The sequence below is a fragment of the Mastigoproctus giganteus genome, chromosome 11, assembly GCF_048544385.1.
Source record: "Mastigoproctus giganteus isolate SK-2022 chromosome 11, ASM4854438v1, whole genome shotgun sequence".
NCBI classification, from domain to species: Eukaryota; Metazoa; Arthropoda; class Arachnida; order Uropygi; family Thelyphonidae; genus Mastigoproctus; species Mastigoproctus giganteus.
Window position 1 is genome coordinate 29,444,047 of NC_143585.1, and position 27,380 is coordinate 29,471,426.

At 40.7% G+C, this 27,380-nt stretch overlaps 1 protein-coding gene across 1 annotated transcript in view; it reads left to right on the forward strand.

Moving 5' to 3' along the window:
- The window catches only part of LOC150077843 (adenylate cyclase type 8-like), a 188,737-nt gene that overhangs the window by 97,280 nt on the left and 64,077 nt on the right, over window positions 1-27,380 (forward strand). The window contains exon 5 of the mRNA XM_090385413.1: window positions 26,659-26,792. Coding sequence (XP_090241539.1) covers window positions 26,659-26,792 — 134 coding nt within the window. The remainder of the gene's footprint in view (window positions 1-26,658; window positions 26,793-27,380) is intronic.

The following is a 27,380-nucleotide window of genomic DNA, read 5'->3' on the forward strand; positions in this document are numbered from 1 at the left end:
GCTTTAAGGAGATATGTCCGAAATCTGTACAATATCGTAAATAAGTGGTGGGGATGCCGGAAAAATTGGTTGGAACCACCTAATTTAATAAATAATAAAATTAATAACGCTTATTACGTAAAATTTTATGTGGTTATGCGACTTCACTGCTTAAAAAGTAATTGAATCGTTAGAACGTAGAACACATTCCCCTGGCATGGTGCCGTGAAGGGTATTGTAGAGTCGTGGTACCTGCGTGTACCGGTGAACTTTACAGTAAAGACCTTATTTATTCTATCGCCATTGGGATGTTCAACAGTTGCTGCAGACCTGGAGGTTGGGTGTCCTGGCATGTTCTCCTTATTGTTCATACCTATCCCCTATGATTACTTTTTATTCGCTTGAATTAATGCACTGGTCGCATGATATGGTGCTCCGTGATTTATTAGTAATTCTTGCAGAAGAAATAGTAGTAATATCGAATGTTTGATGTCGTTATAATCCCCCATCACAAGCTATATAAGAAGAAGGCTTTGTCCTCGCTCCATAAACATCAGGTAATTATGTATTTACATTTTAAATTTAATATTCAAATACAAAGTAAACAACGGCCAGCAACCAAGGTCAGTCGCACCCACTAATTCTCTAGCACTCATAGGACTAGCACGGTCAGGACGAGCAGGTGTTCAACGCCTCCGGTATTTCTAGAGTTAAGCTATCTTCACCCTGGGTGTCAATTGAAACTAGGTCACGATCCTTGTTTAAACCCTTACTGAGTGTCTCCGACTAAGATAAGCTTTTATTCAATTGCTACCTCTGTCCCTGAATATCTACAACTGTTTTGTTTCACCGTGAAAATAATTTTAAGAAAATACCAGGATTCCACCCACTCAGGCTAGACAAACCTGCCAGAGCTGCTTCCAGAAAATCGTACACATAGTGCTATGCAAAGACCCCTGCGCACAGGTCCTTTGTGAAAAATTTAGCAAAGTAAAAGTCGCAAAGCTGACTAGTGTCTCCCGGGCCGCATATACCTGCGGTCATTGTGGGATTGCAATACATGTGCTAGTAGATGCATCACCTGACCCAGCCCTCACCCGCATCACAGGCCCCCAACTACGCCAAGCAAACCTCCATATAATCATCCGCTAGATACGCATGATAAAACCGGTACAAAGGGTGACTCGCATCAGCCATTTCAAATGGATAGCTCTAATGGCAAAATAGAGTCGACGACAAGATCACGAGATATGAAGGATGCAGCAGCAGCAGCACAAACGTCTACAGACCCGATTCCCAGTCGGAGATGTGTCGAGATCCAACCTATACGGCCCAAGACACGTACCCTGCCAGAAGCGACAGACATCCCTACCGGAAACCCATGACGCCCAGAGACCAGCCCAACTACAGGCGATACTCGACATCTTTCAAGAATCTATAATGCAAATTATTGAAACGAAATTGAAGGAATTGTGCGGTCTGATAACGGCCTCCCAACCCACCTCAAGTGAACAAGAGCACCCCGATACTCTTATACCTTGTTTCTCAACGGGGATACCTAGAGAGGGTCACAATTTAAGCCTGTACACCTGAGTAGCATTCATGGTTCTTTTTCGAACCCTTCCAGTCATACAGATCGTCAATTGCACGAAAAAGAAGACCGCACTGAATACCCAGCCTAACCCTAGTCAACTGAAGCTGAACAAAACATCTAGCATGAAGCATATCCATACAGCTCAGAAGGAAGCCACGCAATTGCAGCTTGGCTACAACTCATCCGTAGATGATCCCAAACTGAGGATACTACCTGTCTAACCCAGAGGCCCCCAGTCTAAGAATTGTGACAACACCCTCACTACGCTAATCGACAGAATACCCTTACAGTTACAGCCTATAACCTGTGCCCAGATCGTGCCGACGCACTCAACAACTCGAATGAATTCTATGGCAAATAATCAGCCAAAACACATCTCCTCTTCCAGACCAAGAGCAAGCCGCTCCTGTTCTATAGGAACATCCAGCACCTCTCGGCTCCAAGCAATAAGTACTATGGGAAAGTCTAAAAGCAGCTTATACGTCTCAAGACTGTCCCCGCAGACCATAACCAACAACCGATGACATCGTTACAGCTATGAGAGATGAGTGGCAGCCTGATGTTGCAGTCGAACAGCTCCCAGCTAAGCACCAGAACTATGCCTCCTTCGAGCTCGAATGTGACTCCGAACTGTATCACTACGTCAAACGTCCATCCAGATGGCCATATGGATCCATCATACGTCCCTTTTATAGGAGAGCAACATGTCATAATGACAAACAGGAAATGCACAGGCCCCCAGAAGGAAACGCAGCTGACTCACCTACAGCCGCAGTAGCGATCATTTCACCGTAAAAGTGGACGCCCCAGTATGCGCTCACCTGCCTCCCTGCCATTCAAGTCACCTCTGTAAATCCTCATGAACGACAACCCCAAAATCTAATCCACCCAACTGAGATGCCTATCAAAACCAGAATCACATCAAGGGAAAAAGCACGGCCTCTAAACAACCAAACAACTAGAGGAAGGACAATTAAGAAAGTCCCCTTGACACCTGTGATCAAACTACTTTACCAGAATGTCCGCAGTTTAAGAAATAAACTTGAAACCATTGACAAAATTTTGCTATCTAAAGAATTTGATATGCTGTTTCTCACTGAGACCTGGCTGGAACCCGCTGAGGATTACATTGCAGCTACGACCCCCCAGTGGTTATGGTGCCGTGCTCACATCCAGGAATAAAATAAGGGGAGGGTACGTCACTGTTCTACAATCAAGCCATCCTTACCCTTGAGAACAGCATCTCCAGCAACTCAGATGATTACGAAGCGCTCTATGCACTGCTTAAATTGAGGTCCATTTCAATTGAAGTCGTTGTCATCTACATACCACCCAATCCTACAAAGAAAACAATGCAAAAGGTGTCCAACTGGATCCTTCACCACCTCCACACCTCACCAATAAAAATTGTCTGTGGAGACTTCACCCTCCCTCCATGTCTGGATCATATGAAAAGATTGCTCCTATCACAGCTAAGCGTTGCCGATTCTAACAGCTCACATACTTCCAGATGCTCCACCACAAATTCATTCATCACTACCAAACAGGTCCACCATTACCAATCTCCTTGCCATCACCCACAGCATCCTTACAGCTTTTGAGAGGAAAGAAGAACCCCTCATAACCTACCTCGACATCGAAACAGCATTTGATGACTGCTTGAAGACCACTACTCTATAGGTGGGGATGCATTGTATTTCCTCTCATCACTCCTTCGGAACCGTACAATCATACTCCACAATTCTGACAAAAACTATACTAAGCAAATATCTTCAGGTGTACCACAAGGGGGAGAGTCCTCTCCAGCCTCCTCTTTACTGCCATTATCTCCCCTTTTATAATCCAGAGACCAGATATATTTTCTTATGCTGACGATTTAAAAATACTGACCACCATCCAAACAAATGCAGACCCCAATATGATCACAGATAAAATTAACAGTGTGCTCCTCGCAATAGTAGGCTACCTCAAACAATTTGGCCTTAATATCAACCCAGCAAAGTCTGAGTGCATGCTCTACTCCTTGAAGAAAGAGCCCACAACCACCTCGCCAAAGATTAATGCAGTATCCATACTTTCTGTTTCATGTCATTTAGATTTGGGGGTCGTTTTTGATACAAAGCTGACATTTAACCATCACATTGAAAAACTCATCAAGGTTACAGCAACAAAATATGTCAGGACCATCATATACCCCTCGCTACTTTATGCAGCAGAACTCTAGGCGTCGGCAGCACCCACGAACACAAAACCCATCTGAGCAGCAGCAGAGTACTGGCTCCTCAAGTGGATAACCTACAAAAACAGGATACCATCCCAAGCCCATACGACTGAAATGGCCATGGCCCTGGGAATTCTCAAGCTGTCCTCTCTCATTGAACTAAGGAGACTGGTAATCACGATAAAGATGCTGATCGGTCTCACCCCATCTCCTTCATTCTGGGATCTCTGTGGCTAGAGGATTCCACCTGTCCAGCTGCGAGCCACAACAATTTGCCCTCTTCACTCACGCCTCCAGTTATCAGATCGCTTCCTGCCCTACCAGATGCTCGGAAGAATTCAGGGCATCGATGCCAACTTAGAGAAATTTGTTGTTAACCGACACTATAGGAAGAGGATTGTAGATCCCACACATCCCATGCCCTCCAATCACTCAGCATAGACAGAGGGCGTCCTCGAAGCAATCTAGCGACATGCAAAGGCACCACAGGTTCCCTCCAGTAAGGAATAGTCAACGACTGTCCGGACAGTCTGCAAAATGAAAAGTCTTCTCTTCATCGCATCCAAGCCAACATGCCCTGCACTCGCCACTTTAATGCCCCCATTAATTATTGAGCATACCGGGAAAGGAGCCAGCGGTGTGCATATCAACTGCCTCTGTTCATGATGTTCTCTCCCACGAACTGCGAAGACGAAAATCGGGACTTTCAAGTGTCATTTTGTTAATTTAATCTAAACGTTTCGTTACACCAGTATTTATTTAATGTAATTTCATTTAATGTAATTTTTATGTCATCTTAATATTTTTATGTAACCTAATGCCATTATGGAAGTCATTGTATCATCTTATTAATGTCTTATATCACTTGATATTATTTCATTTAATTTGTTTTGACCTATACACTTAATGGTAGTTTATATTTATTTCTGTAATATACCTGCTTGTTATCATCTCTATAAGTGTTAACGCCTGGCCTTTTGGCCATGAAGGGACATTGCAACACGATCCAATCATGTAACTGTCACAGTTGAAGATGGTGCAATAAAAGATTCTCTCTCTCTCTCTCACTTCGGGAAAACCAGTTGGAATGTGTTGAAGCTATCAACACGGTTACCAAAAGAACTCATGGAACTGAATCAAATCAATAGTAATCAAAGTCAATTAGTGTATTAACTAAGGAATTCCAAAATGATAGGTGGAACAGGACCAGGGTATGTCTGCCAGGGGCAAAGGTTGATGACGTTGTAGAGCGAATATCATCTTTTAAGGGCACAAAAGGTGATATAGTTGAACACGTTGGCACTAATAATATTAAGAGTAGGAGACCGGCAGAATTACTTAACAAGTACAGGTCACTGTTGAACAAAAGCCGAGAATTAGGGTTGAATTTGAAAGTGTCTGCAATTCTGCCCAGACACGATAGGAGGGAGTATATGATGAGAGCCTTGTCGATCAATTCGGCCCTGGAAAGATTGTGCAAGGCTCAAGGGGGTAGAATTTTTTTCAGCCTGGACTGTACTTGTTAACAGGAGAGATTGCTTCTACAGGGATGGGATACACTTTTTTTTTTTTTTTTTTATGAAAACCCCAAACACGAAAGGTATCAAAACCTATAATACTTAGTACCGTGCATGGGTTGAAGGAGAAGTATGGGGGGGGGGGAATGCCGGAAACTTTGCTCTAGAGACTAAACATGGGTTTCACCACTTCAAGCCTCCAATAAGCAAAGTGGTGGTATTTCACCGGTTGATGAAACTCATCTACCACCTACTACACTTAAATAGAAAGGGTGCAAGAATATTTACTGATGCTATCGAGGCAGTGTTAGGTGGGTCGGAAAACTGCTAGCTTGGGGGGAGACAAAGACCAATAGATTGACAGTAGCCACTGGCAGAGGTGAAAGAGATTCTTGCACTGCTTCTATTAGAATGAGCAGAAGCCTGAAAAACAAGATGCATGGTATTTCAGAGACTGCTGGGAGCCATTGCGGTACAAGTAAACACATGGGTTGTGTTAGGGTAGCTAAGAATAGAAACAGGTGCAGGTATACTTGCGTGTACACCAATGCTAGGAGTTTAGTAAATAAATTTGATGAATTTGAGGTATTGCTCAAAACATCAAAGGCAGATATTGTTGGGATATCAGAGACGTGGTGTCACACAGATATAAGGGATGCAGAAATGCAATTTGGGGAGTACAACGTCTACAGAAAGGATAGACAGGATAGGAAGGGGGGAGGGGTTATGCTATTAGTTAAGAAACACATAAAAACCAAGGAAGTGAAGCCAGTCGACATCGCTGGACAGTGCAGTGTTGAGTCAGTTTGGTGTGACATAAGCATTGGGAGATCAAAATTGAGAGTAGGAGTGTGCTATAGGCCTAATGACCCTGATGAGTATAATAAGGAACTGTACAGGGAAATAGAGTGGGCCAGTAAATCAGAGAGTCTTATAATGGGAGATTTTAATTTCCCAGATATTGACTGGAATTTGGGGGCTGGTTACTCACACACTAGCAGGGCTTTTGTGGATTTATTGGATGATTGTTTTCTACATCAGCATGTTCGGGAGGCAACTAGAGGGAGTGATACTCTTGATTTGATTATCAGCAGTATTTCTTCATGCATTAAGAATCTGCAGATAAATGAACCACTAGGTGGCAGTGATCACAGTGTGATGAAGTGGGATTTACTCAAAGAGGTAACTACCGTTAGGGGTAAAGGGAAGGGCGCGTAAAGTCGTAAAGTGCTTCCGTAAAGGCGACTACGATGGACTGAGACAGTATTTAAATTCTATACAGTGGGACCAACTGATGATGTTACCAACAGCAAATTCAAAATGGGAAGAATTCAAAGAACTTATCTTGGAAGCTACTAGGTTTTACATACCAACTAAGAAATATTGTTCAAGGTTTAGGCCAAAATGGATGTCAGATGAACTAATCAGGCATATGGTAGAGAAGAAAAATGCATGGGATATTTACAAATTAACACATGACACAGAAGCCTATGATAGATACAAGTTGATATGCAACCAAGTTACAAAGGAGGTTAGGCAGGCGAAGGCAGATTACGAGAAATCCTTGGCAAGGGATGCAAAGAAAAACAGCAAAGAGTTCTTTACTTATGTAAACTCTAGAAGGAAGGGGGTGAATCAGATTGGTCCACTTGATATTGATGGGTCAACTGTTGATGATCCTGCTCAGGTAGCTAACAAACTAAATGAATATTTTGCATCGACATTTACACATGAGGAGTTATTCAGCAAGGGGAATGCCAGAGGTGTATTCAACTCTAGCAGTAAGCTACAGAATCTTGAAATAACTGGGAGTAAAGTGGAGGAGAAACTGTTGAAGATAAACACAAGAAAGGCACCCAGGGTGGATGGGATCTATCCAGTTATATTAATGGAGGCAGCAAAGGAAGTAAGCAAACCCTTAGCCATAATTATGAGAGCTTCCTTGGACTCAGGGGAGGTACCCATAGACTGGAAATGTGCAAATGTGACCCCAATTCTCAAAGGAGGATCAAAGGCTGACACAAGTAATTATAGACCTGTGAGCTTAACTTCTGTTCCAGGAAAATTAATGGAGGCACTGGTTAAAGAAGCACTGCAGGATCATTTAGACAAGACTTCAGTTATAGCTCAGACACAGCATGGTTTTGTTAAGGGGAAGTCTTGCCTGACCAACTTGATTGGATACTATGATGCAGTCACAAAAGAACTGGATGCAGGGAATAACTTTGATATTATATACTTGGATCTTAGAAAGGCTTTTGATACTGTTGCACATGGAAGACTGCTACACAAATTAGAGCAGTGTGACATTGGAGGCAAATTGCTGCTATGGATAAAGGGGTGGTTGAGGGGGAGAAGACAGAGAGTGGTAATCAATGCACACTGCTCATCGTAGACTAATGTTATTAGTGGAGTCCCTCAGGGCTCAGTGTTGGGTCCATTATTGTTTTCTGTATTTATAAATGATATTGATGATGGTATATCAAGCTTAATGTCCAAGTTTGCAGATGATACAAAGGTTGGCAGGGTTGTCAAGGACACTACTGACACTATGCTGCTGCAACAGGATCTGGAAAGGTTGAGCAGATGGGCTGAGAGGTGGCAAATGAAGTTTAACATTGACAAATGTAAAGTACTACACATGGGAAAAAGCAACCCCAGAGCAACGTGTCAACTCTGTGCTACTACACTGACAGTGGTAGAGAATGAAAGGGACTTGGGGGTGATTGTGCAGGCAGATATGAAGTTCTCTGAGCAGTGCAGACGGGCTGCAAGAGTAGCTCATGGAGTATTGTCAATGATATACAGGAATTTTTCCAGCAGGGATAAGGAGGTGATTATTCCATTGTATAAGGCAATGGTCAGGCCACACCTAGAGTACTGTATACAGGTCTGGAGGCCTCATTTCAAGAAGGATGTAGAGCTGCTGGAACGAGTACAGAGAAGGGCAACAAGATTAGTGAATGGAACAAAGGGGTGCTCTTACGAAGAAAGGCTTAAGTTTTGCAAATTACAGTGTCTGGAGACTAGGCACCAGCGAGGTGATCTGATAGAGGTGAGTAGATCCGGTTGGGGTTCTAGCCGAGTACGGCTCTATGAATTTTGGCGTCAATTTTCGTGCGTGCTGCCGCCTCGGTCGTTTGTTTTGCCGTTTCGGTTTTGAGCGTGCTCCGGTGAGGCGAGCCGAGGTTTAGGTTTAGCTGTTGCGCCGAGGCTTAGTTGCCGATTCGGAGGAAAAATATATTTTAGTTCTTATTTCGCCCGCTAGATGGCGCCACTTATTTTCGAGTTTAATTAAATAATAAATTTATTTTTTTTCCGAGCCTCAAACCCATGTCGTTGTTACTGGAGGTCCACTGCTTATCCCCACGGCTACCCTTTCAGTTATAAGAATGTGTGTAAACGTGCCTGTTACAGTTAAGAGTGGCTTGTGAGTGTGACGTAGGAAGTTTATTTCGCCTTGTTCTGATTGGAGGGGGTGTGAACCGATGTGCTGATTGGTCTGGGGGGCATAAACCGAGTACGGCTCTGAGTCTGCCAGTGATTTCTGGTCGCTTGATGCCGTAGAAATCGTCTGTTTTTTGCCGCGTTGGTTTTCGAGGTAGCGTTGGAGGATGCGCAATGAATTGTGGACTCGCGCACGCACGCACGCACGCACGCACACACACACACACACACACACACACACACACACACGCGCACGGAGATTGCCACGACATCGTAACTACCAAGAAACTGTGTCGCCATCTAGCGTGTCATTCTGAAAGCTGAAATTAATGATTTTATTTAAGATGTTTAAATATATATATTTTTTTCTCACATACTTCTTGAACGGAGATTGCCACGACATCGTAACTACCAAGAAACTGTGGCGCCATCTATTGAAGCATTCTGAAAGCTGAAATTAATGATTTTATTTAAGATGTTTAAATAAATATATATTTTTTCCCACATACTTGGGGACCACAACAGTTTTTGTGCACGGAGATTGCCATGACAATGGAAGACCTAGAAAACGGTGGCGCCATCTCTGGAAGCATTCTGAAAGCTGAAATTAATGATTTTATTTAAGATGTTTAAATATATATATATTTTTCCCACATACTTGGGGACCACAACAGTTTGTGCACGGAGATTGCCATGACAATGGAAGACCTAGAAAACGGTGGCGCCGTCTATTGAAGCATTCTGAAAGCTGAACTTAAGCTGCTTTTGATATTTACCAAAAAAAAAAAAAAACACGGAGACAACCAAGAAACTTTGGCTCCATCTAGTGAATAATTCTGAAAGCTGAAAAATCTGAAATTAAGGAATTTATTTCATTTTATATCCTTTTTATGGTTAAATTTATATGTATATATTTTTACCCATAATTATTTATGATGTTTCCATTTTTTCTCTGCAAGTTGAAATTGTATTCTGATGTGTAGAGTCTTTCTAAACAGGAAAAAAAAAAACCTGAAAAGTAAAATGTGTTTATATTTATTTACCGTCTTCGTGAAGCACTGGCGCCATCTTCTGTTTCTGTCTGCAAGTTCGATTTTTTTTTTTTTTTTTTAATATATATATTTGAAATCATTTTCTTTCCTAAAAAAGGTTATTGATTAATGGAAAATTAAAACTTATTTTCTTCTTTCTTTTTTTTTTTAATATATATTTGAAATCATTTTCTTTCCTAAAAGTAAATTCTCAATTTTAAAAAGGTTATTGATTAATGGAAAATTAAAACTTATTTTTCTACTTTCTAAGAAAAAAGACAGACAATATCTTTTTCAAATAGACATACTTTTATTTGTAAGTTTTACAGATGTAGTTACTAATCACAAAATCAACACTTACATATATACATTGCTTTGATCAGAACGGATACTTCGTATATTTCGTCGTGTAAGCAGTTTGAAGTTCTTCGATCATCGAAACTACAGCATTGTACAAAGCATAATCATTGAACTCAGTAACTACACCTTCTTTCGAACACTTAGCAATAAAAATTTTAACACTTGTAGATGGTTCAGCGTTTCTTACGTAATATGCATAGACGTCGTTAAACGAAACATCGATAGAACCAGTAAACACATCGTTCTTTATACGTTCTCTAACACAATCAAGATGTTCCAATATAACTGACTGCATTAACAGAAATGCGGGTTTTTCGTCTTCTAGACGTTGAAGAAAAGAATCTGTGTCTATGATTCTATTAGATATAGCTTCAAGTTCAGAAAGGTGGAGAGTCAATCGTCGTTCTGCTGATAGTGAGAATTGTTTCCAATAGAAATCACAAACACCACCATCTGTATTGATTCGGATCCCCGGTAGTTGGATTTCATCTTTAGATCTGGCTCTTACGGAAAGCAAGATATCAGTCATTTTGCTTTTGAATTCTTCCCACTGGTTTCTCGATAGCATCATGTGCATATTAGATGTCTCGATCGTAACATGTGGTTCGAATTCGTGACAATAAGCACGAACTGTGCTGCTGTGGCTCAGACGTCTGTAGAAAGTTACGTTTGGTCGTCTTATATCATCAAACATTTCGTGCCGTGACATTTTTGCGGGAAAACAGCAGTGGAAAAAAAATTACAACTGCACTGAGAAAGTTCCAAACTGCAAATGTGGTCTATTGGATTATAACATCCGATGCTTAGAATCTACTAGCCTTGTTATTGGCTCATAACATCAGATGCTTAGAATCTGGTAGCCTTGTTATTGGCTCATAAACTCGTAACGTGTCAGGAGCAAGTAGGTACATGTTGTGAAGGAGACGTCTGTCCCAAGATAACTCATCTTCAAATGCGGCTGTTTGTGACATGTCGTACAAAGGAAAAAAAAGATAACTCATCTTCAAATGTTGTTGTTGTTTGTGACATGTCGTACAAAGGACATATAATCCCCCATAACTAACGTTGGTATCGTTCCCAAAGACTTTGTTCAGTATGAAAAAAAAACAAAAAAGATAACTTATCTTCAAATGTGTCTGTTTGAGAGACATTGAGTCCGCTAGTTCACGAAAGTATTCCACAGGTATTTCCTTCAATGCATGCTGCACAGATGTTCACAATTCTATAGCATTCCTGAGTGGATGGGGAAAAAAAAAAGATAGCTCACTGTCAAATGTGTCTGTTTGTGACATGTCATACAACAAAAAGAAAACTCACCTTCAAATGTTGCTGTTGTTGTTTGTGACATGTCGTACAAAGGACATATAATCCCCAATAACTAATGTTGGTATCGTCCCCAAAGCCTTTCTTCAAATTTGGTATGAAAAAAAAAGCAAAAAAAAAAGATAACTTATCTTAAAATGTGGCTGTTTGGGAGACATTGAGTCCGCTAGTTCATGAAAGCATTCCACAGGTATTTCCTTCAATGTCTTTTGCATTTCACCCTCATACCGTAGTGATTTCCTATAGGTTGTGACTTTAACTCTCATACTGTAGTAATTTCCTATTGGTTGTGACTCTTGAATCTAAACACTGATTGGTTGTCGTCAAATGTCGTTTCAATCCACGAGTTTGCTTTAAAAGGGGGTCAATACAACCACATATCACACCTGCTTACAAGCTATCATTATGAACATGGAAGAAGTTTTTCTAGCAATGGATGACGATTCATCATTCCTAAATGAAGATTGAAAAAGAATATGAGGAAACTGAAATGATGAAGGCGGAAATTGACTACTGTCAAAGCTTAGTGTACACTAGTGTGAGTATTTCTTTTTTCATTACTGAAAAATTTTTATTTGATTTTTTTAAAAAAAAATGTTTATAGAATTATTGTTTAGTAACTGTGTTTTCTTTACACTACTCTTTCAGAATGCCGAGTTCTTTAATACTACTACTACTACTACTACTACCACTGATAATGTTGAGGCTCGACCTGAATGCTCGAATGACAGCGAAGTTGTGGAGCATAAGCCCGGATGCTCTAGTGACTGCAGTTTAGAAGGTGCTACTGATAATGTTGAGGCTCGACCTGGATGCTCGAATGACAGCGAAGTTGTGGAGCATAAACCCGGATTCTCTAGTGACTGCAGTTTAGAAGGTGCTGGTAAAGATGAAACTGAGCTCGATAGTTCATCTTTACTGTCTGGATGTTTTAACGCCGAGGACGATGATGTAAGTATGTCTATAGATTTTTTTTTTTTTTTTTTTTTCACGAAAACAAATCCCTAAATCTTATGCGACACTTTTTTTTTAAAATTTTAGATGGAAGAAAGAGAAGCAGACTTCCAGAACAACAACAACTACCAGATACAGGATGGGGTAGTTCGCTTTTCACAGAAATATCGGCCCTTATTTAAATCTTACGAGGTCCGGTTTAGAAACTTGGCAGATTTAGCAGACGGGGATCTGTTTTTTTCGAACTTTCGACGGATGCTAGAGGAAATAATCGCCAATTTAAGCAGTCAAGGCGATTATTCCCACGTTAGATTGTGTTTAGACGCACCTAGCCTAAAAACCCCCATAAATTTACCTTTTATGCCCCTAACGGATCTAACGTTTGACCGTGTGATGGCAGCTTTCATAGCAGTCAATCAATCAAATAGTGAATTTATGATAACGGACGACTTGAGTCTGGACGTAATTCTTATTAATATCACGAATAGGGGGGAGGGTGGTAATCGTTCTGAGAATATAAAAAAAGGGCAATGTTGAATTTGAATGATTTTTAAAAAAAAAAAAAAAGCTGTCATTCAAATCAACAATACCGATAGTTTATGTCTTGCCAGAGCATTAGCTGTTGGTATTTCGGCCCATCAGGACGATGCTAAAACATACAGACAGGTGCGAGAGGATAAACGTAGTATGCAAACTATCAGAGCTACAAATTTACATGGTATCGCAGGGGTTGCCTTAGAAAGTTGTGGCTTGAATGAAGTTGAACTGTTTTAACGTGCGATCCCAGATTACCAACTTGTTGTAATTTCCGCTGAGTGCGGTTTTGAAGTTGCATATCGGGGCCCCGCTGCTGATAAACAGATATTTCTACTCAGTCACGACAGACATTATGATCTTGTGCGATCTTTGAAAGCTCTGTTTGGCAGTGATTATTATTGTCCCCTCTGCCTTAAAGTCTTACCTACTCGCGAGAGACTAAACACACACGATTGCTCTTTCAAGTGCAATAGATGCAGAGCGTCGCCGTTCATAATGAAGACAACCTTCTCCTGTGTAATTTGTGTAATTGCTTTTTCCAAGGCGAAGCGTGCATTAATGCTCACAGGGCAAACAAAACTTGCTCTGAAGTGCATCGCTGTAGCGTTTGTATGTGCACTTTTCTTACCAATACAGCACACAAATGCGTTGATCCCGACTACTGTAGCCGTTGTAAGACTGTGCACAAAACACAACATTGTTTTGTTAAAAAACCTGAGGACCCAAAGCACGATGTTTCTGTTGTCTACTTTGACACAGAAACAGTCTTGCTGGATGGTGAACATGTGGCTGTACTCTGCGTTGCTTCTTTTGGCAACCAAGAACGCGTTTACTGGGGCCAAAATTGCATGGCTGAGTTTTTGGATGAATTGTTAGGAGTCCGAGAGACCTTGAAACGAGGTAGAGATGGCCGAAAACTTCGACACACAGAGCCAAAATATAGGAATGTGCGAGTAATCGCCCACAACCTTCGCGGTTTTGACGGCTACTTTGTGCTTTCTTATATTTTTGCGAAACACATAGTTCCTCACACTATCTATGATGGGTCGAAGATTTTGGGCATCTTTCTACAATCGTTAAACATAGTCTTCTTGGACTCTTATTCCTATCTAGCAGTTCCACTCCGAAAACTGCCAGCTATGTTCGAGCTGCCAGAGGTGCGTAAGGGCTTCTTCCCTCACGAATTCCACAAGATAGATACAGTAGATTATGTGGGAGCTTTGCCCGACCAAAAATATTTTAAACCGGAATTCATGAGCGAAGAAACCCGTACGGATTTCGTGTTATGGTACCAAGAGAAGTCACGAGATACCTACAACCTGAAATGTGAACTTTTGGCCTATGCCTTAGATGACGTGAGGGTATTACGAGATTCCTGCAATAAGTTCCGTTCTCTCTTCATAGCAGTCTCGCAAGTTGATCCTTTCTGTCAGGACGTTACTATCGCCGGTGCTTGTAGCAGGATCTTTGCCAGAAACTATTTAGAACCAAACACAATGGCTATCCTGCCACCTGGCGGCTACATAGGGAGTAACACACAGAGTAGGAAGGCGTTGGCTTGGCTTTCGTGGCAGGAACAACAGAACAACATTAAAATTCAGCACGCTCGACCACAGGGCGGAGAAGTTAGAGTAGGTCCTTTTTTTAGATGGGGTATGTGATAGAACCGCTTACGAATTCTATGGTTGTTACTATCACGGGTGCAAGAAGTGTTTTCGGTCTAGCACTATACAGACACAGAGAAACAAACCTATGGGCGCCCTATACGCTGAAACCATGGACCGTGAGGCCTTCATTAGGGTTCAGGGATATGATGTGGTTTCTGTATGGGAATGCCAGTTTGACAACCAACAGAAAAACGACCCTGCCATGAAAGAATTTGTTGCAGCATTCATAACGCACGAATCGATTACCCCTCGTAGCGCTCTCAGAGGTGGTAGAGTTGACTGTTTTAAACTTTACCACAAGGTGGCGGATAACGAGGAGATTCACTATGTGGATTTCTGTTCGTTGTATCTGTGGGTTTGCAAATATGGCGTATTTCCTCGCGGTCACCCTGAAGTCATTCTTAGCGACTTTGACTATAGTCACAATGCATACTTTGGTATAATCCATGCTAGGGTGACAGCGCCCGAAAAGGAGTTCTTACCCATCCTCCCAATAAGCTCCAATGGCAAGCTAGTGTTCCCACTATGCGGTGCTTGTGCCAAGCAGATGTCGCCCACTTGTAATCACGAGGATCGGAGCTTTTCGGGAATCTGGTGCACGCCTGAGTTTTACCTGGCTGTTGAGAGTGGTTATAAAATTGATAACATCTACGAAGTTTGCCATTTCAAAGAGAGCCATAAGTCGTTATTTGGTGGCTACATAGACACCTTCTTGAAGATCAAGCAGGAGGCGTCGGGATGGCCTGAAGGGGTTGAACCCGATGCATACATTTCCGATTTTAAAAGTAGGGAAGGTATCTCTATGGACAGGCACGAAATAAAGGCGAACCCCGCTAAGCGCGCACTTGCAAAATTATGTCTCAATAGTCTCTGGGGACGGCTCGCAATGAGAACTAATAGGGTGAGCACTGCAGTATGTAACACTTATGAAAGCGTTGTAAAGCTTTTCATGGATGACACAAAAATCATCCACGACGCCATGTTAGTGTTGGAGGAAATAATGCAAGTTGCATTTGCCCCGATTGACGGAACGGAAGAACCATACCGTTGGGGCAATGCAGTCATTGGCTCTTTCGTCGCTTCCTATGGCCGAATAAAACTCTACAAAGCTATGGCCCCCCTACGCCAATCTCTTTTATATTGCGATACTGACTCCATAGTGTTCATCCAAAAACCGGGCGACGAACGTCCACCCATCGGTCACTCGCTGGGTCAGCTCACAGACGAATTGTCTGGGGACCACATTGTCGAGTTTGCCTCGACCGGTCCCAAATCTTACTCCTTCCGCACCCAAGGGGGTAAAACAGTGACCAAATGCAAGGGTGTGACTCTTAATGCCAAAAACGCGAAGCTGATCAACATGGACGTTATGACTGCTGCTGCAAAAGGCCAACATGTTGACGTTTCTGTCGAGGTACCGTTTTCTGTCCGGAGAGACAAACGTACTTCTCGTCTCCTTGAGTCCTCAGTAACAAAAAGGTTTGGATTTACTTTCGCTAAACGTGTGGTAGGAGACGACACAGGCACTTACCCTTATGGATATTTCCAAGACACATAGCGAAAGCTAACCACCTAATCATCATACTTTCAACATTAGAAAAAAAACCCAGTGAAATCCCCATGTTTTTGTCACTAAGCAGTTTTTCAATGGCTACCTCTGGTGACGTCTCCTTTTTTTTTCAGGATGTCGGCGAAGTCGATCGGGCACGTACTTCCCCATCCTATTCCCACCGACGTCACATTCATGACGGCACTCGGATGGGAATCACAGGGGGCCGGAGCGTGGAGGGATTGCGGCACCCCTCCCACCCATCACGTTGTGATGGGCGCGCGCACGGGGGGGATCGCGGCACCCCTCCCACCCGTCACGAAGTGACAGGTGCGCTTAGATGAAGGGGAACACCTTTTTTCATAACTCACAGTTTTTTTTTTAAAAAAAGGGGACAATGTTTCATTTTTTCTGGAGACGTCACCTTCTGTCTTTTACCGTTACTAGTCCTGCCTCTCGCATCGGCGCGCGAACACACATAAATACATGGTCCAGACTCGCGCGCGATCATTTACATAATGTTTCATCATCCCTTCACAGCGATAGTCTCGGGAGCGACACAGAGCGGCAAGACAACGTTTGTGTTGTCACTGTTAGAAAATAGTGAACATTTAATTTTGCCCCAACCTCAAAGAATCGTCTATTGCTATTCAGAACTTCAAGATAAGTTTCAGTGTTACCCGCAAATCGAGTTCGTGGATGGTTTAAACATCCCCGAATTCGATCCAAAAGTAAACAATTTACTTGTTTTAGATGATCTCATTAACCAGGCAAAAGATAGTATTGTCGTTTCGGAAATATTTATTAAAGGATCGCATCACAGAAATCTGAGTGTAATATTATTAACGCAAAATTTGTTCTCCCAAGGCACACAGTTCCGTACTATTAGCTTGAATTCACACTACTTGAAAAACCCTCGCGACAAATCTCACATCTAGCTAGCCAAGTGTTTCCCAGAAGGACACGTGTTTTAGTTGACATATATAAAGATGCCACACGCGATCCGCATTCATATTTGCTGTTTGATTTTCATCAGGAAACTGCAGATATACTAAGGCTGCGCTCACACGTATTGCCAAGCGAAGGATCTACTATAATCTATGTACCCTCATGGCTAAGCGTCTAAAAAACAACGCTAATTTCATAAAGTATCTGGTGGAAGCTCGACCAAAACAAGCATCCACTCTGCTAAAGAGCTCAGATCCCACACAAATAAATTCGCTCTGTGAAATCTGTAAACATATAATCAAAGGCTGTATTCCTTTGCCAGACAGAGTGAAAAACAAGTTACAGCACAAAAAACGGCTGCTCAGAACACTAGCAGATAAAAAAGTGGCATTTAAAACCAGGCAGAAGTTAATAATTCAACAAGGAGGTGCTCTGTTTCCATTATTGGCCAGCATCGTAGCCCCACTAATTGCAAGTTTGATTCGAAGATGAACGAGTCTTTCCGCAAATTCTTACTTGTAGCTGCACCGCCAGAACAAAAACAGATGCTCTCTTTAGACGAGCAAATGTCTGAAATCTTAAAAAGGCAGGATTTACCGCCAGAGTCAAAAGTTAAAATGTACGTTCAGATACTGCAAACATATTTAGGTCTGAAAAATAATGCCGCAAAACAGCCGTCTCTGACGGCATCGAATGACATCGAGGGTACCGTATCAACAGCCACCGCCGCCGCCGTCTCACTGCCCACAATTCCCGACTCTGAAGCGCAGCAACAACAACAGCCCGAGAGTGGAGTGAAAAAAAAATCCCGTAAGCATGTCAAACGCCGATATACTGCTCTGATATCCCCGCGTCGTTTGAGAAGAAAACACACTTGGATATCGTTGTGGTAAGTTTTTTTCAATAAAACAGACACTTTTAAAATAAATAAAATTTTATTTTGCAAGTAAATGTTGAAGTACATGTAATGTGGCAAGAACATCATTTGCCCACAAATCTTTACAATAATATTTGTTTACAATCTTTGACATAGAAATATTTCTACACCTATGTGTTAGGAAAAAAATACAATGTAGTCCACAAGCTATAGATTCTGGATGTTGAATCACCACTTTGTTATAAGTCCATTTTTTACTGTTTTGGTTAAGGAACTCTGCAATGTCCTGTGTCGGCGGTTGTGCAAAGCTGTCGAAATATTGACTGCTGTTTTTTCCCAGGAAAATGCAAATCCAATGAGTGCCTGGCATATACGAAAAGTCCGTATTGATGACTAACAATGCTGGTTTTCTCTGTATTCTTGACGGTAACTCGTCCCTGGCACAGACACCGATCAGATGTTTTCTCGATTCACTGTCTGCTTCTAAAACCTTCAAAATCTGATCAGTGTTCATAATTTATGAGGATTGAACGGTCTTTAGTCACAGAAAGAATGTTTTCGAATTCGGCATACAAGATCACTGTTACGTTTTCGGGTAGAGGTTCTGCGAATTTCAGTTCAAGTCAAACTCCGCCTCGCCGTAAAGAACTGATGTGCTCGTCGACCGCGTTGCTGTCTGGAGTTAGGTCGAAACCGTAAAGTACATTCCCTTCAGTATAATCCAAGAGTGATATGTCGTTTCCACAGTCTGAATTCCACTTGTTTAGCGATGTAAAAAGCGATAAGTAGGACCTGGTATAATGTCCATTCTTATAATCGGGTGTTAGCGGAATGGAAGGGTGCTGCACACCATTAGCCGTCAGAAGTAAATAACACAGGTTGTAGTGACCAAAATTGAATGGGTTGGTTTTGAGGGAGACGTTGAAACTATCACTGGACACAATACCTACTATTAAACGAGCGGGGATCTGGCCTAGATATATATTGTCTCTGGTAGAGTCTGACATACCTTTTGGAATTGAGAAATAAGTAAGATCAACTCTGTTAACGGGATATACAAGGGGGTGTTTTTCAAGAACACTCATGTGCGCTAACTGTATGCTGGGGTTAAGTTTAACTTTACGCACAAAAAGACACGCCTCACGTATGTGAATCTTTGCCGTATTGTCGAGAGACAGCAGACAGAACTCGGGCGAACTGCGAACCATTCTAAGACGGAGCGATACACTGTTAATAATATATTTGGCCCGATGACACAAATCTAGTCTGAGACGACCCAAAAGTTCCACAGTTTTGGTTTTCGAAAAAAACTTCATACGTTGATTCATACCGCTGTCGGGCTGAGAAAACATTTGCGAAGCATCGGAAACATTGTCTTTTACGAACAGTTCTGTAGTGAGTTGGGATTTTTTTGCTCCTCTGTCAAAATTCAAAAGCGTTTCTAAATAAGCTCTATACGGATATGTGTCGCTGCTAGGATTTATTAATTTGTCTTGAACGAAAAGATCCACATGTTTAAACATGGAGTGAAAAAAGTTATTGACAACGCCCACACTTGACTGCAGTTCTTTTCCGTCGCTTTGAGTTAATTGTACTTTGAGTCGCAAATAAGTTTTTCCCAGGTCCAGATATTCTTCCGATGTTCCCGGTATGGAAAATTCTATTGGCCCCGGCGTGTCCACGGATGCTAAAGGCAAGAAAGTAACGTATGAAGATCGTTCGATGCATAGATTAGTAGCAGGCTGGGCAAACAGGTCTAGTTCTGACATCATAACCTCACCCATCATTGAAAGATGTCCTGATATAATTTTTTTTTTCGACGCTTACCTCCACTCTGGCTACGGACTTTTTGCTTAATGACCTGTCCTACTTCAGAAGCTCGATTTATAAATGAGCGTTTCACGGGTGCCCCCGAAATGACATCATCGATCATATTACGGCCTGCCGACAACACTTGGCGACCGATGAACTTGGCAGCGGGTTTCAGAAGTGGAGAAAGAAATGTAAATGCAGATCTGAATATACTACCTAAGCCTTGGCCTCTCTGGATCGCTGCTCCTGCAAAGAAGGGATTTCCCCCAGCCTGCACTTTGTAGTATTCTACGTACGCACTCATTGGGGTCGAAAATGCAACTTAATTAGAGTTTTACCACCTCTGAAAGGAAATAACTGACCGCTGTCTGTGCGAATTTGAATAGAAACGGACTGAATGTTTGAGAGAAGCACAGGGTAATAATCCAAATGTAAGAATTCACCACTGTTTCCGAACGGTACTACTCGCAAAAGAGGTGCTCTCGTATCACCCACAAGCTGATCTTCGATCACGCCACTATAAACAAAGTAAGAAGCGACACCTCTATTTATATCGCACGGAAATTTCGATCTCGCAGTTCCTTCGAAACCCTCGGGCATACGTTCAAAACCGAGTAACTCGCCGAGTCCAGTCTCTGGGAAGCGAAGACGCACACTGCTTTCTATTTCGAAAGAAACAAAACCATGTGCATTAACAGAACCTTTAATTTCGGGGGCTATAAAAGTCATAACCTTTAGAATTTCGGAGACGCTATTGTAATTACCATAAGGAATTTTATGCTCGCGAACATCATGAGTCGGCGGTTGTACAAACACAAGCTTCCTGTCAACAAACTCACTGTTAGTTTTTATTGATGGTATCACTATTTTACCTTTAGGTATCCACTTTCCGATGTGCTCTCCTTTGAAATTTCTATATTTGTCAACAATATCACCCCTCACTGCTACCTTGTGGGCTAGTCCTAGAATTCGAGCTGTTCGTAAAGTCATACGCAACTCACAACCATTTTTAACACAAATTGTGAATCTCTCTTTGAATTCTGTCTCTTCTACTTTAAACTCTAAATTGGCATTAAGACCATACATATGCTCAATCAATTTAGTCGAATTTTCGTACTCGTCGTGCAACATGTAAACCTCGGGGCTCCTAATTGTCGGTTCTTTCTGTAGAATTGCAAACTCGGCCCAACCTTCGGAAATATTGTCCCAGGACTTAGGTACGTGTATTACTGCAAGTGCTACCTACCACTTGCCTTTCAGCGATATAGTGTCGGGTAAGACGATGGTAAAATTAGATTGCGTATTCTGGGGATGGAAAGCCATACAGGCATTACTAGGTAGGGTTAGGAAGAACATCTTTAGCCGAAACCCAACTGTTGTAGGAAGCTGGATATCCTAACCACTTAACACGCAATTGATGCTCTCCACCCACACGTCGCTCCTTAAGTACTTTTTCAATAAGATATGTGTCGAGTGGTAACTTGTCGTTGATATTAACAAGCTGAAGCTGTTGTTCGTAAAAGGTACCTTCGATCGTATCGCCTGTTTTGTCTTGTACTCTGTACACAACTGGTTTTCTTCGTTTCAATACTTGAGATATAGTAAAAATCTCACGAGTCCAATTGCCCCAGAATCCTTTGCGGAATAGATGTGAACCTGTACTAAGAACGACACGATCCCCCAGTTTAAATTTAGGAATCTGTTCTTTGGTTTTTTTCAAGTACAATTTCCTGTAGACATCTTCTTCATTATGCAAAGTGACATCGGCAGGTGGCATTCCTATGGTTCGATGTGGGGTTCGATTATAAGTAGCTACAATGTCGGGAAGAACATGCATATATTTCTTACTTTCAGAATAAGTTATCCGTTTAAATATTTTTTCTTTCAGAGTTCGGATGAATCGTTCAGCTATTGCAGCTTTTTTTTCTGATCTAGTTGTATAGAAATTAATGTTGAGAGACTTAAATAAGGCCTTCACATCTTTATTTGTAAATTCTCTACCTCGATCGCTGTTAAGACTGAATGGTGTTTCTTCCTTGAAAATTGATTTGGATGCTTTGATGTTTTATTTCTAAGTGTTCTCACCCAGGCGTATCTAGAAAAGGCATCTATACAGACTAGTAAATAACGCACTCCACCATTAGCATCACACAGATTGGAAACTTCTGCTAAGTCGCACTGAAACGTATGGTGTAGTCCAGGAACTATTATTTGGTTTCTAGGAAAATTAATTCTTTGAGGTTTGTGTCTCACATAAGCTAGTTGAGATGACAAGTACTCTTTCACGATACGTCTGGGTAATTTTGTATGTTTTTGTAAAGCATTAACACCACTAAAACTTCCCACTACACGAGGATCATTGTAAGCTTCTAACATTTTTTTTTTTTTTTTTTGTTCTTTTCCAGACGCAGTCTTACTTCCAGGATGCACAAGACTACTGGTGGCGGGTGTGATTTTCTTTGCACCTTATGTACTGTTATTCAAAGAGGGTGGGGTAAACCTCCCCTAAGTTGTAATTTTTTATTTTTTTTATTATTTTTTTTTTATTATTTACAAATAAAAACATCTATTTGAAAAAATATTGTCTGTCTTTTTTTTCTTAGAAAGGAGAAATTAAGTTTCCATTAATCAATAACCTTTTAGGAAAGAAAATGATTTCAATATAGATTAAAAAAAAAAAAAAAAAGTTGCAGACAGGAGATGGCGCCAGCATTTCACGAAGATGGTAAATAAATATCAACACATTTTACTTTTCAGGTTTTTTTTTTTTTTTTCCTGTTTAGAAAGACTCTACACATCAGAATACAAATTCAACTTGCAGAGGAAACATCATAAATAATTATGGGTAAAAATATATACATATAAATTTAAACATAAAAAGGATATAAAATGAAATAAATTCCTTAATTTCAGATTTTTCAGCTTTCAGAATTATTCACTAGATGGAGCCACAGTTTCTTGGTTGCGTGTGTTGGGAAAAAAAATTAAGCATCAAAGCAACTTAAATAAAAATAAGTTTTAATTTTCCATTAATCAATAACCTTTTTTTAGGAAAGAAAATGATTTCAAATATATATATTAAAAAAAATCAAACTTGCAGACAGAAACAGAAGATGGCGCCAGTGCTTCACGAAGACGGTAAATAAATATAAACACATTTTACTTTTCAGGTTTTTTTTTTTTTTTTCCAGGATAGCAAGAGTAAGCATCAGGATACAATTTCAACTTGCAGAGGAAACATCATAAATAGTTATGGGTAAAAATATATACATATAAATTTAACCATAAAAAAAACATAACATAACATATAAAATGAAATAAAAATACTTAATTTTCAGATTTTCAACTTGCAGAATGGATCGGTAGATGGCGACACAGTTTCTTGGTCTTACTTTGTCATAACATTCTCCGTGCACGAACTGTTGTGGCCCCCCAAGTATGTGGGAAAAAAATATATATTTAAACATCTTAAATAAAATCTTTAATTTCAGCTTTCAGAATGCTTCCACAGATGGCGACACAGTTTCTTGGTAGTTACGATGTCGTGGCAATCTCCAGAATACAAATTCAACTTGCAGAGAAAAAATGGAAACATCATAAATAATTATGGGTAAAAATATATACATATAAATTTAACCATAAAAAGGATATAAAATGAAATAAATTCCTTAATTTCAGATTTTTCAGCTTTCAGAATTATTCACTAGATGGAGTCAAAGTTTCTTGGTTGTCTCCGTGTTTTTTTTTTTTTTTTTGTAAATATCAAAAGCAGCTTAAGTTCAGCTTTCAGAATGCTTCAATAGACGGCGCCACCGTTTTCTAGGTCTTCCATTGTCATGGCAATCTCCGTGCACAAACTGTTGTGGTCCCCAAGTATGTGGGAAAAAATATATATATATTTAAACATCTTAAATAAAATCATTAATTTCAGCTTTCAGAATGCTTCCAGAGATGGCGCCACCGTTTTCTAGGTCTTCCATTGTCATGGCAATCTCCGTGCACAAAAACTGTTGTGGTCCCCAAGTATGTGGGAAAAAATATATATTTATTTAAACATCTTAAATAAAATCATTAATTTCAGCTTTCAGAATGCTTCAATAGATGGCGCCACAGTTTCTTGGTAGTTACGATGTCGTGGCAATCTCCGTTCAAGAAGTATGTGAGAAAAAAATATATATATTTAAACATCTTAAATAAAATCATTAATTTCAGCTTTCAGAATGACACGCTAGATGGCGACACAGTTTCTTGGTAGTTACGATGTCGTGGCAATCTCTGTGCGTGCGTGCGTGTGTGTGTGTGTGTGTGTGTGTGTGTGTGTGCGTGCGTGCGTGCGCGAGTCCACAATTCATTGCGCATCCTCCAACGCTACCTTGAAAACCAACGCGGCAAAAAACAGACGATTTCTACGGCATCAAGCGACCAGAAATCACCGGCAGACTCAGAGCCGTACTCGGTTTATGCCCCCCAGACCAATCAGCACATCGGTTCACACCCCCTCCAATCAGAACAAGGCGAAATAAACTTCCTACGTCACACTCACAAGCCACTCTTAACTGTAACAGGCACGTTTACACATATTCTTATAACTGAAATGGTAGCCGTGGGGATAAGCAGCGGAACTCCAGTAACAACGACATGGGTTCGAGGCTCGGAAAAAAAATAAATTTATTATTTAATTAAACTTGGAAATAAGTGGCGCCATCTAGCGGGCGAAATAAGAACTAAAATATATTTTTACTCCGAATCGGCAACTAAGCCTCGGCGCGACAGCTAAACCTAAACCTCGGCTTGCCTCACCGGAGCACGCTCAAAACCGAAACGGCAAAACAAACGACCGAGGCGGCAGCACGCACGAAAATTGCCGCCAAAATTCATAGAGCCGTACTCGGTTAGAACCCCAACCGGATCTACTGAGGTGTATAAAGCCTTGAATGGTTTAAGCATGCTCAATGCTGATGGGATTCTTCCTCTAGCTCAGAAAAATCACCTGAGAGGGCATAAATTCAAATTGAGGAAAGACAGATGTAGGATAGACGCGCGGAAATTTGCCTTTAGCCAGCGGGTGGTTGGTTGGTGGAACAGACTGCCATCCCTTGTGGTGGAAGTTGATAGCCTAAATAAGTTTAAGGCTCAGGTGGACAGGTATTTTGAACGAACAGAGGGGTGAAGTGGAAGTGGGTTTTTTTTTTTTTGGCTGATGCTGCATAAGCTTGCTTTCTTGCATCAAATGCCTCTACTAATGCTAATGCTAATGCTAAAAACAAACAACATAGTATTATATGACCATTTTTGCGATTCTACTCGGATCAATATTTTAATATAAACCTGGTTTAAATCCAGATCACCTTTATCGGAAGGGGGGAAAACACATTAAATTTTGCGTGAGAAGAAGATTTTATATTACTCTTCTTCTCTCTCACGCTTTAATTATTTTATGTCATGGGTAAGTATAAATTTTTACTTCTATTATCAACAGAAAGTCTTAAAAAATCTCGTTAGAGAGGTTACTTATTGTGTTGCACGCTGTTTGGAATAATCCAACTTTCATTCTGTTACTATCTTTAGAACATTCAGCTTGCTTTTCAAGAAGATCAAATGTCTTAGTCCATTATTTTGAGGGAGACTAACCACCATTAGAGCCTGATGTTTCAGATGGCCGCACTTCTTAACGTCTTTTGTTTCTTGGGGTTACTGTCCATTAATTTTCCATCGCAGTTATTATCAATCTTTTCTTTGGAATTTACTAAGTAAAAGATGTGTTTCTTTTTATCAGTTTAGTTTGAAAATAGAGTGAACTTTGCAAAGACCACCGAGAAATCAGCACAGAGTAGATTCATCTTAATGTCTTTTTTGATATCAATGATTTCATAAAATTTAATAAATTAATAATGCCTGTAAGCGAACAATTTCAAGGATAATCCAGACTAACTCAGTCACGTTATGAAAAAGGCCCATAAAAATTCCTCTCGCCATCGACGAAACTGGAACCTAGGCCTTTTCCATTTGGTGTGGGGAGAACGACGATTCTACCAACACAAAAAAAGTTAATTAATTTTTATAATATCATTATTTTGATACAGGTTAACTACTAGTTAAGTTCCATTTCCAAATCTATTTAGTGCTTAAAAGACGTTAACAGTCTTCAGGAGTGGTTTTACAGTTGTGGAGATGCCTTGAACCACAGAACTTCTAAGGTAACGCCTAGTGCAGGTCTAAAATGTTCTTCTTATAGGTTCCTGTCATCGCCATATTTATATATGTCAAAAGGATTCTTGGTAGCTCTGTTAATCCATCTGAGCACCCAGTACTCTGTAGCAAGGAAACGCAGGATTGGAGAACGGATGACCAAATGGCAAATGCATACAAAATCGGGGTAAGGCATCTTTGTACATACTGGACCACCAGTTTTTTGTTGTTTGTTTTGCATCCAGCAACTCTTGTCGGATGTTCCATAATCCGGCAAGGTTTTTGCTTTTGTAGCAGTGAGATGAATTTGAAACGTAAGATTTTCTTCGAGGTTAGACCCAGGTCCGTGAGCGTTTTTACTATCATGCAATAGGTAATATATGACATTAATATATGCCATTAGAGTTCACTCCATGTTTTATTTTCTATTTTAAGTTTTTTAAAATTTGTTATTTAAGTTTTTTGTTAAATTTTCCATTATTTTTAATATAAACAGTTTTAGCTCCTGTTCTGCAGTTTGTTTATACTCTCTGTGCATTATGTACAATATAGTGTACGACATACGCACGTCAATAAAAATTAAAATATATCAGTATTTGATTCAATCAATGTGTGTGTGCTATCGATTAAATACCACCATTTTCAATTTGCAGGAAAGACTGCTACTGTCTGTTCTTCCTTACTTTGTTGTCATGGAAATAATCTCCGACATAGCTCAGGAAGATCATGGAAAGCTGTTGACTGCGCAGTTTCATAGAATTTATATTCACTGTTACAACAACGTCAGGTATGGCTTGAATGCACAGTACTGCAATTTACAATATGCATTGCATATGGTGTACACATTATGTACACTGAGTAGACTTTGCATTAGCAACAACTACCTAATATCTCATAGGACAACCTTTTGTACTCAATTAGGTTGAGATCTGCTGAGTTGGGCGGCCATGGGAGGACGTAAAAAAAGTATTACATTAGGGCCACCTATAATTTCTTATATTTACCCATTTATGTATTATTTCTGTAAATTGCGTATGTTCTATGGTCGATTTGCCTATTTTGCTGGACGGAAAAACTCCAGTGTTTTGGGAAAACACCTTGCTATCTACGCCTGAGACCGACTAACTCAGCCACGGAGTGAAAAAACCCATTAAAGTTCCTCGCGTCATCGACGGAATTCGAACCCGGGTCTTTTCCACACGGTGTGGGGAGGGCGGTGACGATACCACTGTGCTACCCGCGCAGACGTCATGGGAGGACGGAGAATTCATTGAACATGTTTCTGAATCCAGTTATTAATCAACTTGCAGGGAAGTGGCCGCGGGCACAGGCAAACGTGATTCTTGTACTGTCTTTATAACAATGAGCAGCAGCT